The sequence below is a fragment of the Neofelis nebulosa genome, chromosome 4 (genome assembly GCF_028018385.1).
Source record: "Neofelis nebulosa isolate mNeoNeb1 chromosome 4, mNeoNeb1.pri, whole genome shotgun sequence".
Classification (NCBI taxonomy): Eukaryota; Metazoa; Chordata; class Mammalia; order Carnivora; family Felidae; genus Neofelis; species Neofelis nebulosa.
In genome coordinates, this window is record NC_080785.1 from 1,286,676 (window position 1) to 1,306,265 (window position 19,590).

At 58.9% G+C, this 19,590-nt stretch overlaps 1 protein-coding gene across 6 annotated transcripts in view; it reads left to right on the forward strand.

The window, feature by feature from the left end:
* PTPRN2 (protein tyrosine phosphatase receptor type N2) overlaps positions 1 to 19,590 on the forward strand; it is an 831,667-nt gene that overhangs the window by 728,992 nt on the left and 83,085 nt on the right. For 5 of the 6 annotated variants that reach the window (XM_058723627.1, XM_058723630.1, XM_058723631.1 and 2 more), the window contains one exon: positions 18,888 to 19,082. The exons of the other annotated variant lie outside the window; for it this stretch is intronic. In XM_058723627.1, the coding sequence (XP_058579610.1) occupies positions 18,888 to 19,082 (195 nt within the window). The remainder of the gene's footprint in view (positions 1 to 18,887; positions 19,083 to 19,590) is intronic. 6 annotated transcript variants of the gene reach the window in all.

A 19,590-nucleotide genomic window follows, 5' to 3' on the forward strand; every position in this document is an offset into this window, starting at 1 on the left:
AGTTACACGGCACGGCAGTGGCCTCATTGCAAGATACCTGGAGCGGGAAGGCCCCCACGCAGCCGTGGTCCACGTGAGCCCTCACAACTCACCCTTGTGCTGTCTGCCCTCCCAGGCTGCTGGCGGTCCGTGCAGAGACCTGTGTGCTCATAACTCATGATTCGGGGCTTTGGGTTACAGTGTGTTCATGGAGTGTTCCTGAATCATCAGTGGGCTTTTCTTCACACTGTTTCAAACAGTGAGTACTTTGCATTATTAGATCCTAATGCAGACACGTTTAAAAATTTTTCCTTTTCTTCCTCGGAATGGAACTATTTCGTAGACGGAGTCAGCATCTTAAAGCTTAGTTTACAGATGTGTATGTGGGTGAGATTTTTGTTTGCTTTACCCATTGGAAAATCAAATCTTTCTGGATAGACTCTCACGCTTCAACACTTACCAAGAGATCAGTCTTACCAAACGATCTGTCAAACTTTAATTTCCTCAAACTTTGGAAGAACTTCCAGAGTAACTGAAATCTGTTTGGGAAGGTCATTTTTTTTAATGGTCACCAAACTTTTCCCGGTTGTTTTAGTAGATGTTACTTCTTCTTCTCGATGTGGAAACCATAGTATGTTTGGATTAAGTCTGTGCTTTGTTATCTGGAAAGGTAATTTCTTTACTTTTGTTCTTTCTTTCCCCGCGTTGGCCTGTCAACATGTAACATATACATGGCGGGAATGCCTGTGCACCCACTCACGACACGTGGTCACTCAGGGTAGCAGCGCCTGGTTCACGTGGAAGGAGGTGGAACCCACGGCGCTGGGGCCCCTCCTCACGTGGGTGTCCTGTTTCCGTGGAAGGCACTTGGGCAACACTGTGCAGAGAGAAATCGTTAGGTGATTAGTAGACGTTCCCCGGCTTTTTCCCTCTGAGCGTCTTTGAGTGTCGCATCCATTTCTCTGAGGCTCTGATCACCTTGGAGCAGCCAGTTCGGCAGCCCACCGGCCCACGCTCCCACCCCACTCGAGGGCACGGACCCCGGCGGAGTTTCCCGCAAGCCTCTTTTGATGGTTTATTTCACAACACCCAGGTTTCCTTGTTACTTGGAGGCCTTTGGAGCCAGAGGCAAGAGTGCGTTTGGGTGTGGGCGGCCTGGACACGGCCCCGGGGGCGCATCCCACTCGCGGGTGGTTATGGGAGTGTGACATGAGGTGTGTTGTGGCCGCTGCTGTCGGGGGGCTCCCTCCGCTCAGGCTGAGGGGCCCGTGGCCCGGACGCGTCCTAACTTCCCACCTCTGGACAAGGGAGAGCCAGGCGCTCACAGAGGGGGTGTGATTTTTCTCCCGGGCTTTGAATTGGGGGGTCTTTCTTTTTCCACGGCGGTTTAATCTTTCGTAATCGGCACTCACCAGCTAGAGAAGCGTTTTCCGATTCAGGTAGACAACAGTGAGTCCCCTGAGGTTTGCCTGGTCCCCACCACGAGCTCCTAAAGTCGCCTGTTCTGTCAACGATGTCTCTTAGAACGGCTTTTCTTGGCTTTACGTTTAAGTTTTCACATCAGTATAACTTTTTTTTGCGACTTCCCAGCAGGTGAAATCTATCCTGCTTCAGAAATGGGCGAGTTGCCTAAAATCATGTTAAAGACCTCACATTTTTCCTAATCAGTCAAGCCTGAGAATTGGAGTTTTGCGAAGTTTGCCCTTGCAGGAAGCAGCTATCTACACCTGTGTCTGTAGGTAGAATTCTCCAGAAGCTCTGTACATACTGAGTTGGCGTTTCGTGCGGTGGGAGGGTGAGGCCTTGTCCCGGCGTGCTGTGCTCCACAGCCCCAGGAACAGGCCCAGGCTTCACCGCAGGTGCTGTATTGTTTCCCAAAAGCACCAAATGTCACCTGCCTCCCGACACAGCCACGCCACAGACCTAGGAAAACCCACAGGCTTCTGCCCTGCCAAGAGCAAAGAAATCTGTCCGTCCTGAGCATTTCGAGAACGTGCGTCTACTTGTATGTGCACTCGATTTCAAACAATCAGTACGCGGGCCGACGAGCTCGGCTTAGATCTTCTACATACTTTCCACTCCGGGTCTGAACATGGTTCAGTAAGGCGTGACTTTGTAGTGCATTTTTCTCTTCGGTCTTAAATTTTCAAATATGCAGTTCCCACAAGCCGCGGCTACATGCCCATTCTCCAGTTTCTGTGCAACGTGTTTCCTCAAAAATAGCTCCTGAGATTTGGAAATAAATCTAGAGGAGGCGGAAGGCTGGAAAGATTGCCAAAAACATATCTAAACACAAAAGTGAGGCATGTTGCTGTCCTAACGCAGCAAGCCACCTCCCTTGATCAAACGATAATAATTAGATCAGACTTAATTGAAAATAACAGACCACTCAGGGAGATGCTGGAAGACGAAGGCTCGGGCTGGCTGATGCTGGGGGTCCCGGGGCCTGGGTTCCACGGCTTCTTCTCGTAACTGTGTTGCTGTGTTTTATTTTCATGCTTGTAGCCTGGTAGTCGATCTGGATGTTACTTGGATAACTGTCTCTTAAGGAAGGAAGGACGAGGGAGGGGCGGGGAGCGTTAGCTTCGCCTCTGCCGTGTCCCGTTCCTGCCCGGCCACCGCGGACCTGCTGGGTGCTGTTGTTCCGTCCGCGGCCGCCACGGAAGGGCGTGCCTCGGAGGCCTGCAGGGGAGGGTGCGTGTCCTTGCGTGGCTCCTTGCGTGGCTGCCGAGCGAGGGCCAGTCTGGGTGGCGGCTGCTGACGGCACCTCCTATCTGCTTGAACGCGGCTTCCTGTCAGAGAGCGTGCTTCCGCACGGCAGGGGCCCCCTGCGCGCTTGGGAGGCTCCCCGGTCATCCCCCGTCGGCCACCGGCCACTGGCCAGTCACCCGGCAGTGCCCACGGAGGTGCTCTGAAAGCCACACGGGACCCCCAGGTCACTCTGTGCGGCCACGTCAGGAAAGTCAGCATCAGGCGAGCTGTGCTCTGTCCCAGGTCCTGTGGCTGGCGGTGGAAGGGCCAGGTGAGGGCAATTTGTAGCACTGAGGCCCCAGGCAAGTACTCCCGCGGCACGGAGTAGGTCCTGGGGCCAGGGAGCACTCGCTCGCAGGACAGGGCAGAAGCTTCCAGAGCCCCTGCCCCTCTCTTCGTGGTGTGAGGTGCCCGGGGGCTTCAGGAGTGGTCAAATTCACTTCTCTGCTCAGTTCCCGACTTCTCCTAGACAAGGAGTTTGTCCTAAAACCACAGGAAGCAATCGTAGTGACAAGGCCACAAGTCATGACGCTGAGGTCAGGCTCATGAAGGCCGGATGCACGGACGGATGGGGGAGCACGTCCTTGAGAGAGAACGAGCCGGGCCCGGGGTGTCCCCGTCACTGTGCTGACAGACCGCACAGGTTCAGGCCTGTAGAGCAGGGGTCATCCTTAGTGACCACACTGCAGACAGGGCCAGTGCCCACGAGCTTACTCTGGGGACACGTGTGTCCTCAGGGGGCCAGGCCAGCCTCCCTGTGTCGAGGGCAGCCCCAGAGGGGTGGGGGGAGCTGCGTGCAGCATGCCCTCCCACTCCCGTGGTTCACGGCCCACCCCCCCGTGTTAAAAATCTCTTCTTCCCAATATTTGAACATGGAAAATAGAGACCACACACAATACTTCCATTTCTCTGGCCTCGTACCTCTTGGCACCTCACCCACAGAATGGGCTAGAAGGAGCTGTATGCTCCTCACTGGGCTGTTGAAGGTCAGAGAAGGTCACGGAAGTACAAATGCATCTCAGTTCTATGGAGGGGAAGCTCTTTGTGATCGTAGGCGCTGACACAGGTCTGCTGGTGGCCGTGGGCCCAGCTGAACCGCCCGCTTCTGGTGCGTCCCTCCCTTTCCAGACGTGTATTCATCACGCGTTCCTGTGCACGGGCTGCCCCCTCCTCCAGGCCCCGATTCACACAGGTGCACACAGTTTCTTTTCTTTTTATTTTTTTAATGTTATTTATTTTTGAGAGACAGAGCGCACAAGCAGGGGTGGGGGCAGAGGATCCAAAGCAGGTTCCTCGCTGCCAGCACAGAGCCCAACGCGGGGCTCGAACTCACGAACCACAAGATCATGGCCTGAGCCGAAATCCAATGCTCGACCGGCTGAGCCCCTAGGCGCCCCAAGCGGGCACATTGTCTCAACCAAAACCTAAGACACCCGATCTGCAAACAAAGCATGTGCGTCTGGCGAGGTGCAGATTTCTGTAAGCCTCAGCACGTTTCGTGAAGTCGGTTAGAGGACGCGCAGGTGCGAAGAGAGGGTCCCACTGGCCTCTGTGAAGGGCTTCTCCGCTCATCTTCCCGGACCGGAGAGCGATCAAGTCCTCCCTCAGCTACGAGCCAGTGCGGGGTGGACTGGTCCAAGGGGACTGCCCTCCCCCCGGCCGCCTCACGCCCCACACGCCAGCGTGGCGGACCCTCCGTCAGGGAGCGGTCTGTCGTGCTCGGGGCCACATGTGCCCAGAGATGTGCTGCCCGGGTCCTCAGAGAGGATGCCGAGCTACCCTGAGTGAGGTGGGCGCCAGCAGAAGCTTGCGAGAGGAAAGGGGTGTGTGCAGGATGGACTTAACAGGGATCTAGACCAAAATGGCAGGAGGTGGGGAAGGCGTTCCGGAGGGCAGGTGCGGGAGGCGGAGGGCAGGTGCGGGAGGCGGAGGGCAGGGGCAGGAGAGAGAGCCCACCATGAAGAGCAGCAGGCCCAGAGCTGAGAGGCTGGTCTCCCGATGCCTCCCTGCCTCCTCTCCAGGAGGGACGGTGTGTGGATGCGGGGGAAGAGGCCTGGGGCGGCTCTGGGAAGCCGTTTTCCCACCAGAGCCGGGCTCTCCGCCTGTGGGAAGTCTGTCCTGGGAACGGCCTGGTGCGCGCTGAGCGGAGCCCGCACCGGGAGGCTGGTGTTGGCCACGAGGGGACCAAGCCCTTGGTGGCCTTAGGGAGCGTGCCCCGCACTGAGGGCATTAGGTGCAGTGCAGTGCATGAGCCTGTCAAAAGTCGCCGAGCCCGGCTCTTATACACACACACACACACACACACACACACACACACACACACCCCAACGACGAGGAAGGTAAGAAGTTACACAGGGGGCGGGGCGGGGAAGGCTAACTGGAGCCTTCAGAGGCACACAGGATGTGTGTTTACGAGCAGGGAGAGCTTTGCAAACAGCAGATGCACGATCAGACCCAGGAGACTCAGGCAGATGACTGTCATCTCCAAATGTCAAACGAGGAACATTCAAGATCACGAGAGGAAAACTACTCGGCCAGCAGAGCCCCCGGAGGCGAGAGTCCTGCGGGTTCGGCTGCCTGTCCTGCCAGGGGGCAGGACGCCATGTTATGTTAGCATCACTCCCCCCCAACCGAGGCCCCTCCGCTCCACTCCTCCCACCCTGGCTGAAGTCTGGGCAGCATCACAGCCATTTCCTACGGAAGCTAACGGTAACAACGTTCTCTCTTACGTCGGAAAAGCTACATAACTGGGTTTCTCTTCTCCATCGAATTAGTCATTCTTAAACTTCATTGCTCAAAATATTTCAGTCTCCATCGGGGTTCTCTGCTTTGGGAGAATTGCTGATAATTAAGAATGGAATCGTTTCTGTTAGGAAGGAAGGACGACATATTCACACAAATGGTCTCCAGTTAGGAAGGTGACTGGTGGGAAAAGTATTCACTCAAGAGTTTTGGTTGTAAAAAATAAAGACGTGAGGGCGCCTGGGCCGCGACATCGGCCACCCCGTGGATCACCAAGGTTGACCCGGCCGATCTGGCTGCGGAGGCAGGCGTCCCTTTCCTCCCTCACCATTCCACGTGCGTCCCTCCTGAAGCTGCACATGAAGAGTCCAAGGCACATGAGTGGCTGTGCCCCCTGTGGGGACCTCCAGACGAGCTCTAAGGTCTATTTGCAGGAGCACGTGGGGCAGTGCAGTTCCAAGACTCCAAACATGTCCGAACAACATGCTGCTGGCCGTCTGCCTTTCTTAAAGAAAATGTAAAACATTTTTTAATGTTTGTTTATTTTTGAGAGAGAGAGAGAGCATGAATGGAGGAAGGGCAGAGAGAGAGAGAGGGAGACACAGAATCTGAAGCAGGTTCCAGGCTCTGAGCTAATAGCACAGAGTCCGATGCGAGAATGGAATTCACGAGCCGTGAGATCATGACCTGAGCCAAAGTCGGACGCTCAACCGACTGAGCCACCCAGACGCCCCCAAAACATTTTTAATTTAAAATTTGAAAATAGGGGCACTGGGTGACTCAGTCGGTTGAGCATCCGGCTTTGGCTCAGGTCATGATCTCACAGTTCGTGGGTTTGAGCCCCATGTCAGGCTCTGTGCTGACAGCTCAGAGCCTGGAGCGGGCTTTGGATTCTGTGTCTCCCTGTGTCTCTGCTCCTCCCCTGCTCGTGCTCTGTCTTTCTCTCTCTCTCTCTCTCTCTCTCTCGCGCGCGCGCGCGCGCGCTCTCGCTCAAAAATAAATAAACATTAAAAAAATTTTCTTCAATTTTTGAAAATAAAGCAACCAGGGAAAAGCATCTGGGTGTAGGTGTGTGTGCCCCGGCACACAAGTATTCAGGAAACAGGAAATGGGAGATTCCGAGGTGAATCTATTAGCAGTCAGGCCAAGGTTTTAACACGTGTAATTCCGTACAGGGTGTGAAGAATGTGAACAGAAAACACAGCTTTAAACTTGGACTGACCTCGTGGCGTTCGACAGAAATCAGTTTAAGGAGTTTGGGTGATAAACCCGCACAGGCAGTCGGCACCAAACGTAGCTGGACTGAACTTCTCTAAGTAAAGTTAAACATTTGGATTTGTTGTGTAAGGATAGCATTTTATCCCTTTCGTTCTTTGTGAAGACGGTGAACCAGGAGAATAACCAAAAAGGAGTATTCCTAGGATCGCACCTTCCACAAATCCGAAAATCTTATCCTCTAACCAGAAACCAAGATTTCCTGAGTAGGGGAAACAAAATACAGGTTTATGACACCAAATAACCAGTTGGAAGGGACGTCTACCCTGTTTCTGTGTTTCGGGACCGTCTCCCCTCCTCGGTGCTGCTACCCTCTCCCACGTTCAAGAAGAATGAAAACCCTGAGTTCAGTGGCCCCAAACTTTGACACCAAGACACGAGGGGAAACTGGGACCAAACCTCAGATTCTTGGCTGCTTGAAGCTGTCGTCTTCTGGCCTCAGGTCCCGTGCTTCCAGACGGTGGCCTCCCTGCCTCTGTGTCCGGGGGTTTTCTGGGCACGTCTGCAGATCCCAGATGTTCTCCACACCAGGCAGCAAGGCGGAGCGGGGCCCCCCGTGCGTGGCGGGCAGCCTCCCGAGGGCCCGGTGCCCCGGACCCTGTCAGCACCTCCTGCCCAGTGCAGAGCCCGCCCCACAGCCCTCGCTCCGGAGTCATGGGACGGCACCCTCACCGGTATCACACGAGGGCCGTTGGAAGTGTTGAGTTCCTCCAGAGGTCAGCACCTGTCCCCTTTGGGGGGACGACAGCCTCTCGGAAGCTCTCACAGGGCCTCAGAGGCCGAGGAAACAGACGTGAAGCCAACACAGGACGGGGCTCGCGGTGGTGGCCCAGCCTGCCGCGGCAAAGCCACCAGACCCTGGCTCCTCGGAGCTCTCTCCTCTGGCCTCGCCCGGCGAGGTCGCCATTCAGAGCAGCTTCAGAGGGAATAATTGGGCCCCAGGACGAAGTGCAGAGGCAGCTGCGTGGGTGACCGCTCCTGCCCCCGCCCCCCGGGCCCTGCCCTTTGGCTTAATTAGGCGACGCTGCAGAAAAGAAGGAGTGAATACCTTTTGTGTCTCCGGACGGCTCCTCGCAGCCCCTGGAATATCCCCTGTGCTTTTCTGTCTCTGGACCTTTGTGCAGACCGCCCCCCCTCACGCTGAAAGCCCTCCCACTCGGCTTTATCCTTCCAGATCATTCCCATCTGTCAGCCTGCTCAGACCCCACACCTTCACCGAGCCTTCCCGCCCGGCCCAGGATGGCCTGTGTGCTTTCAATGCCGAGACCCTTTCATCGGACCCTTTCTTTCACCCTGACATGGCCCCGGGTGTGTGGCTATCCGTCGTCACTGGTCCGCACATCTGGAGTTCCCTCCCCACCGGTGCGGGCGGTTCCTTCCGGGTCGGGTCCTCCTGAGAATGTGGGGAGCACCGGGGTCTCCTGGATTGCCAGATCCGTGTTGTGAACGCACCTCACCTTGCAGGGGGGTGTTTGGTGCTCCGTAAGAGCCAGCCGACACAGGGCCCCGGCGTGGGAGCAGCCGGCTGGGGGGAAGCATGTGGACTGCACCCCAGACCATTGCCGGTGACGGCGGCATCCAGAATAGAGCCCCCACGGGGAGCACCCAGGACAGAGCCACGCGGGGAGGGCGATGAACCAGTGACGAGAATTCATCACCTTGGGAGCGAGAAGAAAGTTAGGAAAGTGCCAGGAGTTTCTTGTGGGAAACGGCCGCTCACCCCTTAGGCCACGTGGGCCCAGGCCACTCCGAAGAGGCCTGGGGTTTAGTTTTGACAGACTTGGAGAATTCAGATGGTCTGCATTTGAATTTTTTTTTTTAACGTTTATTTATTTTTGAGACAGAGGGAGACAAAGCATGAACAGGGGAGGGTCAGAGAGAGGGAGACACAGAATCCGAAACAGGCTCCAGGCTCTGAACTGTCAGCACAGAGCCCGACGCGAGGCTCGAACTCACAGACTTCGAGATCGTGACCTGAGCCGAAGTCGGACGCTTTACCGACTGAGCCACCCAGGCGCCCCTAGATCGTCTGCATTTGAAGCGTGTGTTCAGGGCGCTGGAGACTGGCTCTGCGCACGGAGGTCGGGCGGAACCTGTGAGCTCCGGAGCCGTCGCTGGCCTCGCAGGAACCTGTGAAACTTAGTGGCGGGAGGGTCACAGGCTCCAGGGGCCCAACAAGTTTGGGGCTCGTGTCTGCCCTTTGATCTGCCATGCAGATGCGGCCTGGCGGGCTGTTCCAGGCTGCAGTGGCGGCCAGTTGTGTGGGAACCGCACGTCAGACAGGCCGTCTCCCACATCCCGGGTTCCAGCCCCCGGCCACGGCGCGAACCATGGTTAACTGGGCTGTACAGGGACGTTTATTGAAATGATGTGTTTCCTTCCTCTGTTTTTATCTTCGTGGCTCTTCCCTGACTTCAGTCTGATGTTTATCAAGAGCCGAGCGAGGGGAGAGAGTGCCTTGGAGGGGCAGCCCCTGAGAAGGGGGGCGCGGCCTGCTTGGATTTGGGCGCATCACGTACGTCTGGACGAAGTTGAGCGTGTGGGGCCGCACCTGTCTGCATGCCGCCTGCGGCTTCTGAGACCGGAGGAGTCCCCCAACTGGATGAGGCTCTTGGGCTCTCTCCGGGGCCTTCCAAGGGCCAGCACACAGCCTCCCCCTTCCTGCAGCAGCACCCAGTTCCGGCTCCTGGGCGGCCCAGGGCAGCGGACACCGACGGGGCGCCCCAGTGGGCGAGCGTTTGCTGCGGCCTCCCCGCCTGTGCTCGACACCCAGGGGGAGAGCAGCACGGGGCACCACTGCTCAGAGCCCACGTGTGGGGTGTGCCGTGTGCCTCGAGGAGCAGGGGAGGGGTTATCGCCGCCGCCGCTCTGGGGCTGGGGGCGGACGGCCGAGGGAAGCGGCCGTTTTCCTTCCTGCATCAGACTCCTGCAAGACCCTTCTGGATTCAGAAGCGTGTCGAAGCGTATTTTCGCTCCTGTGAGTTAAAATGTGTCTGTATCTTTAAGTTTGATTTCGAGAAAACATCTTGCAAAATGGGGCAAAATCACTCAGTTTTCCTCGGTAAACGCTGCGTACCAGGGAGCTGTTTGGGTTAGGTTACGACTGTTGTGGAAAGTGGCACCGAAAGTAACACAGCTGCACGTCCAGCCAGAGGGCCGTGGTCTGCAGCCCACGTGGTTATTCGGGCAAAGGCGGCGGGGGTGGGGGACGGGGTCCCAGATGCCCGGTCAGAGGTCAGGGTGAGCGTCAGCGGTGGGGGTTGGGGGACGGGGTCCCAGATGCCCGGTCAGAGGTCAGGGCGAGCGTCAGCGGTGGGGGTTGGGGGACGGGGTCCCCGATCTCCAGTTAGAGGTCGGGGTCAGTGATGCCCTGCAGAAGCCCTGGAGCCCGACCTAGGTAGGGTCTGCCCTGGAGAAACGTCCCTCCCGTGGGGTGTGACGGGCTGTGTGCGTGATGCCCCACCCCGGGTCGAAATCCCCGAGCAGTCCACCGGAGGGGGCAAGGGCCGTGCCCCAAGACAAGCCACATGTCACACGCCAGGTAACGTGGACTGGCCTGGGGACCGGGCACTCCATCCAGGGAACCGGTGTGGCTCTGGCCGAGACGAGGGACAGGGCCACGGGGTATGTGCCTTGGCTCTGACTCCGCGGAGGGGGTGCGGGGAGGGGGGTTCCGGTTCTCACCCAGAGACGGCCGTGGCCCTCGGTCCCCCCGCAGCTGCAAGGGGGCTCAGGGGGCCCCGGGATGTCGGGGGGAGCACGGTGCCCGTGTCTCTCTCCCCCGCAGTGCTAATCAGATACTCCATTTATGGCGAGAACATTTATGTAAAACAGCTCTCACAAACCAGGTCCGGAGTTGCCATGTCTGCGGGCGGCCTGGCTGGCCCAGAATGTAGGCCTAGGCAGCTCCTCCTAGGTCACATCCGGCCTTATGATGAAACAGCAGCCCATGACGGAGGTGATTCCACGAGACGTGGTCTTGCTTTACGTGCTGTTTTTCCTTAGTGACGCATTACAGCCGCGTTGACAACCTGGGATGTTGCCTCCCATGCTCTTCCCCACTCGTACTTTCTAAACGTTTCACTTAGCTTCGTCGTATCGAGTGGAGAATTGGATGTATTTTAAAACACACCTTGTCCGGGCTTTTCTCGTTACAAAAGTCATACGTGCTTCATTTGGGGGAGAAAAAGAGCAAAATGAAAAACGAAACAAAAGCCTCCCGTTCTCCCCCGGCAGGTGGGGGGCCTGTCTCCGTGCGTCCTGCCCTCCCGGGTTCTCCCTGGCTTTGCTTCCAGATCGGAGGGTCTGCGATAAAGACCTCCCTGTCCCTCGGGCTCTGCAGCCTTCTGGCCGCTCGCAGCCGCCCCGTCCCCCGCCCCCCCGCCGCCGCCGTCCCCGCGAGGCCGCCTTGGGGGTGCTTTGTGCGCCTTGTTTTTGCTGTTTGTCGGGTCTGCGGTGCCCTCCGAGCTGGAGATCGGGTGCCTCCCCAGAGAGGCCGGTCCCTTTTCAGCGTGCTCTCTCAGTGTTTTATCCAGGCCGGGGTAATTGGCCTCTCTCCCTCCGCGGCCCACCCTAATGAACGCCCCTCCTTCCCGGCGGCTTTGTGCGCCCCTCCTCGGTTCTGCCCTGTTACCACAAATTACGCTCTCCAAATACCCCTAAGACTCCAGCCGTCCTCTGTGTACACACTCAGGCTTTGTTCCCATTGTTCCTTGAAAGGTACAAAGAGGTTTTTCTTAAGCCTTTGTCGTCTTGGTCTTTCTTTTGGCGGAATTTGGGAATGACAGGTCCTTTCTCTCGGAGTGATTCCCACTCTGCAATTTTCCCCCATCAGATGAAGATTTGAGAAGTGAGACATTTGCATTATTATGTGTATGGATGGATTTCTGCCCCCAGGATCCTATTCAACTTATCTTGCAAAATTGCGTTACAAAGACGTATAAAATAGTTTGAGGCTCTACAGAGGTAGCCCAGGGCCTCAGCTGCAAGGGCAGCGGCACGCAGGCCGCTTCCAGGAGGTGATGGCCGCGGGGTCAGCCCGCGCCGTGTAGGCCTGTTCCTCAGCCCGCACCCTGCACCCCAGGGACTCCTCAGCCGGCACCCTGCACCCCAAGGATCCACCCTGACACGTAGAGCTCTCTGGGCTTGAGCAAACCCCGTGCTGACTCTGCTCGAGGGGTCCAGGGGCCCTCAGGCGCGCATGAGTGGCGGGACCACCCCACGACACTGTGTCTGTGGGCTCAGGACACGCTGGGGACAGCCCCACGCCACAGACGCCGAGGTTTTGAATCTGAAGAGTTTGTGAGCACGGGGGTGCGGGCGCTCGTGTTCTGCCTTTCCTGACAAACCAGGAACCTTTCGGATATCTTGACCAGTGTGGCACAGGCTTCTCGTGTTGACTCTGGGACCGAGCGCTTAAGTCCAGGGACTGAGACACTCTTCTTTTTTAGGAGTCGCGTTACTCTGGTTTCTCCGGCAAGGGTGCCCCTTGCCAAAGACCGTGGTCGGTCGTCACACTGGGTTCCGCGTGGCCCGTGGTGCCGTGGTCCAGCCGGGGCGGCGCTGGGGCCTGACCTGGTGTCCCGACCTCCTCTGCTCCCCCGAGAAGGAGCCTCTGCGGGGAGCCGTGTGGCCCCACGTCCGGTCCGTGCCAGTGCCTCGTCCGCGTGCTCCCTCCGTCAGCCCTGCCAGCTCTGTGCTGCCCTGTCGTCACCCCAGATTCAGGCTGCAGTGATCCGGGCCCGTGGACCTTGCCGTCGGCCCCGGGTTGCGACCGCACACTGGGGTTCGCTCGCCCCGGGCCCGTGTTCTCCAGCGCCGATGGGTTTGTCTTTCTGCCGTGGGACTTCCCCTGCGACACTGGTGGTCCAGGGTACGTGCTTCCCAAGGGCAGAGGCTCACTGACCATCTACAGTGACCGCTGTGGAGATCACCTGCGAAGCCGTGTCTGTCGTCTTCTTGCCACCGTGTGCCTCCTTCCCCTCAGGAAGGCGCACTGGTTTACCTCTGTTTTCCCCGAGAACCTTCCGCACACCTAGGTTCAGAGGGCAGACCGCTAAGAAGGTACAGGGCAGATATGCCGACTGAGTAGATCTCTCCGGAAGGACCCCTCTCCAGAGGTGGACGTCCTGAAAATGAGGAACATCGCGGTCCCGAATGAGTGACTTCCCCCTTTGCTCCCTGGAAGACCAGTCTTTAACTCCCGCTGGCATTGGCGTTTTCTTGTCTGCTAAACAGTAGGCATCGGATGAGAAAAGAAAACAGACTCGGTGAAGCTCCCGGGGGTGATCCGTGGACCTTCAGGGAGCTGTCTGGGTCGAGAGGGTGCACACCACGCGTGCAGAGGACTCAGCACTGGGCAGGCCCGGGTCTCGGGCACACGGCGCTGGGCGGCGTGAGCGGGCCGAGGACGGCCGAGTAAGGAGCCGTCTGGAGGGAGTCATGCGATGACTGCTGGGTGGCCCCACGTGTGGGTCTGTGACCAAGAGATTCATTTGATTAGACCCGCCCTTCTTTTTCCTTCATAATTCACTGCCTCTTGGCCGCTGAATCACATGAACTCCTCCAGAAAGACTGTAATTGTCTTATAAACTCACGGTGGTCGCGATGAACACCCAGGATCATGTTCATTAAAGTGGCAATTTAAAACCCGAAGTGGAGTTGGTCTGGATCTTAAACATCATAAGGGTTTTACTTTCTGACGAAGGGTCCGGAAGGTACGGCACAACCTTTTCCAGCGAAGACGCGTCTGGGAGAGACACCTCCTGTGCTCAGGGCAGGGCCGTGCTGGGCGCAGGAATGCCCGGGTCCCTGAGTGGGTGCCGCGTTCCGGAGGGCAAAGGCATCGTGACATCGCGGAGTTCGCCACCGTCGCCAACGTCGTCCGTGAGCCTGCGTCTGCGCCCACTTCCCTTCTGTGGCATCCGCAGCCTGACCCGGGGAACTTGCCGGGTCGCAAATGAGAGAAACCAGAGACACACTGGGCCGGGCCCCGGCTGCTTCCGGAGCGCGCCTGCAGCCTGCCCTGGGCGTCGTTGGCACCCTGCGCGCGGACGGTGCCCCCCACAGACAGCCCCAGGCCTGTATTTTACCCTCAGCAGAACGGTACTCACGGAGTGTTCCTGTGACCGGTGCTTGTCTGAGTGTCTGTTTGTCCTACGTGGGCCCCACGTGAGTCTGAGAGTAAACGGAGGCCGCTAACAGCCGGGAAGTGCTCTGGTCTGACCCGGCTCCGTGTGGCGGAAACTAGTGCGGTAAACCTCACAGTACATGTTAAATGAAGGCTTGTGCCCCCACCCCACCCCCCGTGCCCACGGCTGGACCGCGGCCTAAGGGGTCGGGGGCTCACGCCTCCACGGGCCTCCGTGTCACTTGGATCACCCTTTTTGGTGTAGATGAGACTTTCAGATGAACAGCGTGTCACCCAGAGGCCAGTCTGGGGAGGGCGTGGGAGCCAGACGGCTGTGCTGAGGGCTTGCTGTCTGCACCGCGTGGGGTCCTGGGCCTGGCCCTGGCCACATCATGTGAGTCAGGTCACAGTCCGCATCTTGTCTCTTAAAGAGAAGCTCAATTGTCCTTAGGAAATTTTGGTGTTAAAGTAACAGTAAGGAGGGGCTCCTGGGTGACTTAGTCAGTTGAGCGTCCGACTCGATCTCGGCTCAGGTCACGATCTCCCGGTTCATGGGATCGAGCCCCGCATCAGGCTCTGTGCTGACAGCGCAGAGCCTGCCTGGGGCTCTCGCTCTCCCTCTCTCTCTGCCTCTCCTCCACCCTTTCTCTCTCTCTCTCTCTCTCTCTCTCTCTCTCTCTCTCTCTCTCAAAAATAAAACTTGAAAAAATAAAAATATTATAAAATAAGGTAAGAGTAGAGTCTGGTCAGAATACAGCATTTCTATTATTAATTTTCAAGCCATAATCAACCTAAAGCACTCATTAGAAGGGCACACGGTGAGTCCCCCAGAGAGTTCTCCCGTGGGCAGAGAAGCCTCCCTGGGGGCGTCCGGAGCTTCCTGGGACCGCATGGAGCTGACCTGGCAGCAGGGGGAGAGGGGGACACGGTTTGCACCCGTGGGGGCTCACAGTCGGGGTTCCGGAACAGCCTGGCCTGTGTCCCCTCCTGGTGGGCGTGTCCATCCGACCCAATGGTTCAAACAGACGGACGGGCACCGCGGGGGGCGCCAGAGGCTGGGGCTCGCCCCTCGCAGTCTACGGACCATGTGCGGCTCGCTGTCCCAGGGCCCTTGCCGGGTGTGTGCCCACCCTCTGTTACCGTGACGCACACGCGGCAGCCCCGTGACGGGGGGGGGGGGGGGGGGGGGGGCAGCATGTGGTGCTTTCCCGGGTCTCACAGTAGGAACATGCGGCGGGAGAAGGTTAGCGGTTTGCCAAGGTCACAGGAGTGGCACAGGGAGCGTTGACCCCTGGCGGCTGCTTCCTTCCCAGGGCAGAGCTCGGACCTCAGCCCGGCAGAAGCCACCACGCAAACCCCGGGGATGCATCTGAACAGCCGGCCCCTGGATGGGTCCCGTGAGAACCTCAGTCACGACGCCCGCGTCTCAGCAACCGTGGGCTTGTGGGGCGGTGTGACGAGAGGTAAAGGCGGCCGCACGTGAATGGTGGCTTCCCTCGGGGCCTCGGCCTCTGACTGGCGTTTCTGCCCACACAGACCGCCCAGCCTTGCACCGCTTGCTTCCGAGGCAGAACGCCGGTGGCGGCAGGCACGTCGAAGGTTCGAGATGCGCGTACCTGCAGAACGCCGCTGGCGAGCTCCGGGCCAGGGCCATCTTTCCGATTTTTCCCCTCTGTCCTGCCGGGAGCTCTGTCCGCTTGGAAGCGTTAGCCCCTCTGGGCCTGCGCTTTCCCTCACAAGGCCCGGCGAAAGGTGCCCTCAGATCTGGAGCATCTCACCAGGGAGGCCCCTGCCCGGCAGCTCTCATTCCCCAAAACACCCAACGGCTCTGGGCCGGACCATGGGCACGGGGAGGTCAGGGCCCGGCTGGTCGTCCTCAACGGTCATTCCCGGCTTCTAGGAACGGTACGTGTGGACCACCAGATGCTGAATAAATACTAATAGCTAATAATGTGCCAGGCCGTGCCGAAGGCTGGTTCTGAGCATGAGACCTTGTTGAGTCCCCACAAGAACCATGAGGTTGGTTTCACAGGTGAGGAAACTGGGACACGGGGAGGCTAGGCGGTTTGCCTGAGGTCACACAGCCAGTGAGCGCTGAGGCGAGGACAGGAAGCAGGCATTGTCGCTCAGGTGCTGTGAACAGGGGAGCGATTTCTTGGAGCCCGAGGGGAAGAATCACAGGTCAACACACGTTACAGCCCGGGTCTCCATTCCTCTGGAGAAGCCGTTTCCTGGGCCCTGGATTCCAGGTGGAATCCCTCCCGAGACAGCGCCGAACACCCAGCTGTTTGCGTCCCAACGGCGAACTCTCCTGGTGTCTGTCCCACCCTGGCTGGGGGCGCAAGGGGAGCACAGCTGCCTGCGGCCGCCCGTCATTCCAGGTCAGGGTCAGACGGGCCCCCACGGAGTGGAGGCCTCAAGGCCCTCGGGTGTGCGGTGGCTTCAAACCCAAGAACCCACTTCTGACGTGACCCTCCCCTCCCCTCCTCACCTCTCCCCTCCCCTCCCCTCCCCTCCCCTCCCCTCCCACCAGAGGCGCGTGGTCTTAGCGGCTGGCTCGGTTCATCATACAGAAACTGGACAGCGGTCAGTTCAAAATCAAAGTCCCATCTGAGCAGGTGGCCTGTGTCTTTACCTGTATCTACAGAATGTGATGGGAGCAGCCTGGGCCCCCGGCACTCCCCCGCCAACCCGGCAGTGGGCCCCCCAGGTGGTGCCCCCCCCCAGGTCCAGCCAGAGCCGCTCCCTCGCTCTTGGGGTGACCACTGTTCAGCCAAGGTGCCCGGAGGGCAGATGTGCACTGCCCTGGGACGCAGGCTGGGACCACCTCTTCTTGGAGCCTTCCCTCTGCCTGTGAGAATTGCGTTGTTTTCAAGAAAGACCTACAAGGAGCGCCAGCACTGAGTAGCGCTGCAGCGAGCTGGGCCCGGGTCGCAGCCCCCAGCGGCCCCCCGGAGCCTCCAGCCAGCCGCTGAGTCGCCTGCCAAGAGAGGAGGTCTCGCCGGCGATCTGCTGCCTCTTCCGACTCCAAAATTCTGCGGTTTCTTTAGAAATACCTTTGAACTCGCTGGGCCCTTGGGACCGTTCGTTTGTGTGGCACTGACATCTGCACCACCTGCCGAGGAATGACCAAAGACTTTCTCCGGCGGCCGCCGCACGGGCCTCTCACGGTAACCAGATGAGTACTTCCGTTTTTAAAGTGGAAACACTCGAGCCGGAGACCTTGCGTGATGTGCCCGTCCGCCCGTGATTGCGCGGTCTCCCTCGAGCAGAGAGAGAGAGAGTGGTCGTCCCCGATCCCCGCACAGTCCTGGGGGGGTCACCTAGCTGCTGTGACGTTTGTTTCTTAGTGACCAAATCGCAGCCATCGCGAACCTTCCTCCCCAGAGGCGCTCCTTCCTGGAGGAATGTTTGGCGCTCTCTTGGCCTACGGTGGCGTGGCCTTGAGGTTCGGTGGGACGTACTGCTTATTCTGGCAGGTGAACTTCATCCACGGGAAAGAAGGGGTTACTGACACCATCTACCTTATTAAAATAACCCGTTGTGTCCGGGGCTTGTTTGTTTTCAAGATTGTGAGAAAATCTGGCTGGGTTTTTAAACAGACTCATTGTGTAAAAACCATGTGTGGGCAGACGCAGGGGACGCACAGTGGCTCCCGAGCCATCCTTCTGCCGTCCTCGCGGTGGCCTCGTGCCTGATGTTACCCCTGCTCCTCAGGACCCCCACCCACAGCCCTGCTCCCCGAGACCCACGGCCCTGGCGGGCAGAGGGCTCGTGCGGTGTGGCCCGTGGGGCTCCCCTCAGCGCACCTGTCCCAGCGGTGCGGCCATCCAGCTCCCGGCCCGTGTGCCGTGCCTCCCCTGGGAGCTGCGCCCAGAGAGGTCTCTTCTCTATGGTGGCGGCGGCCTTCTGAAGCTCTCTAACACTGAGGAAGATGGCAGCCACGTGGAAGGTTCAGGAAAACGTGTGAGCGTTCTGTGGGCATCAGCCACTGCCCTGGCGCGTGGGGCTGGTCGGTACGGCTGGGCACCAGCACCGGGAAGGGAGGAGCACGCGGGAGCCCTGCAGCTCCCCGGCGTCTTGTCTCGTGAATGCGTGTTTAATTCCCCTCTTGGGCTCAGATTCCCTTACAGTCTTTCTCTCGATATCATTTTGTTTTGATGGCTTAAGTGACAGTGATATTTTCAGGGAGCAAAGGGTGGAATTCGTGAGATCATGACGCCAGAGCCCTTGCACGGTTATTTTGCTAGTGAGAAGTGGGGGGCGTCCCGGCCGACTGTCCGATGACAGCCAGCAGCTAGCAAGCGACTCCACCAGGCGCCCCCGTCTCTGAGCGCCGTGTCCGCCTTGCGTGGCGACGGCAAGGACCCTGCGGTGGCCCGACAGAAGCTCCGTTTGGCCGTCGTACCGAGGTTTTCCTTTAGATCTGGAAACTCTGTCTTTGGGGGTCTGGTCAAGGAAGCAAACCCTTTTCCATGAGCCGCGTACTTCCCTTTTCGTATGTGATTTCGTTTATTATCTCCTGTGGGGGCTCTTATCCGTTTGGGCATCGTTTGGGGAAAAACGGGAAGAGCCACACAGAGGCGGTTCCCCCCAACGCCTGACCATGGTACCAAGCTGAGAGCACAGCGCACACCCTTCTCTGCCTCTGCGACCCATCTTCGGAAGAGGAAAGAAAGATGCCTGGCTCAGCCTGCACGTGGCATGGTTCTGCGGGTGGCCCCGTGTCGCCGCAGGGCTCGGTCCAGTGGCCCTTTTGCCTGAATCTGTGTGTGTATCTGTGTCTTGTGGGCATGCGTGCACACCTGTATGTGTGTACCTGTCTGTGCACGTGTCTGCGTATTGAGTATTTATGTGTCTGTACGTGTGTGGACGGGTGTGCGCACCCGTGTGTGTGATCTGTGTGTGCGTGTGCGTGGCTGCAGGGGAGAGCCCCACGTGCCCCTCGGCTCTCGGGCCGGGCAGGGCTCGGGGGTGGAGGCCACACTAACCTGCCCTCACCGTCCCCCAGGAGCTGTGCCGGCAGCGCATGGCCACGCGCACGTCGGAGCGCCCGGAGGGCCCGCACACGACCCGCATCAACAGTGTCTCGTCCCAGTTCAGCGACGGGCCGATGCCCAGCCCTTCCGCCCGGAGCAGCACGTCATCCTGGTCGGAGGAGCCGGTGCAGCCCCACATGGACATCTCCACCGGCCACATGGTCCTGGTAAGGCCCGCCGTCCGTGCTGTCGGGAAGGGCCGTGCCCACGTCCGCAAGGAGGGGAGCGAGTGGGGGCGGGGAGGGCGGGGCTTACGACGCCCCTGCGTCCCATCCGTCACATACCCAGCCGCTTCAGAACCGTCAGCAACAAACCTGACCCTGTCGGGCAGCTGGCCAGCCGGAGACGAAGACCCAGGATGTCCCGGCTCCGCTGACCCAGTCCTCCTCGTTTAAGGCGGGATGAGGATGTGCGGGTGCCGGGGTCTTCCCAGTCTTCTGCCTAGACCGCGTGCCCCCCGCACACCTCGTCGGGATTCCATCCTGGTTGTCTTGCTTTCAGTGGGTGCCTACTGTGTGCACTGCTGTCATCCAGACCGGCGTCTGGCTTGGCTAGACAAATGTCCCTCCCCTCCTGCTTCTGATTAAAAGTGCCCGGGGGCAGAGGTGGGGGCTCAGAGCCCAGCTCTTTTGTAAGAAGAGACCCTGGAGGGAAAGCCCCCCCCACCGTGGGACC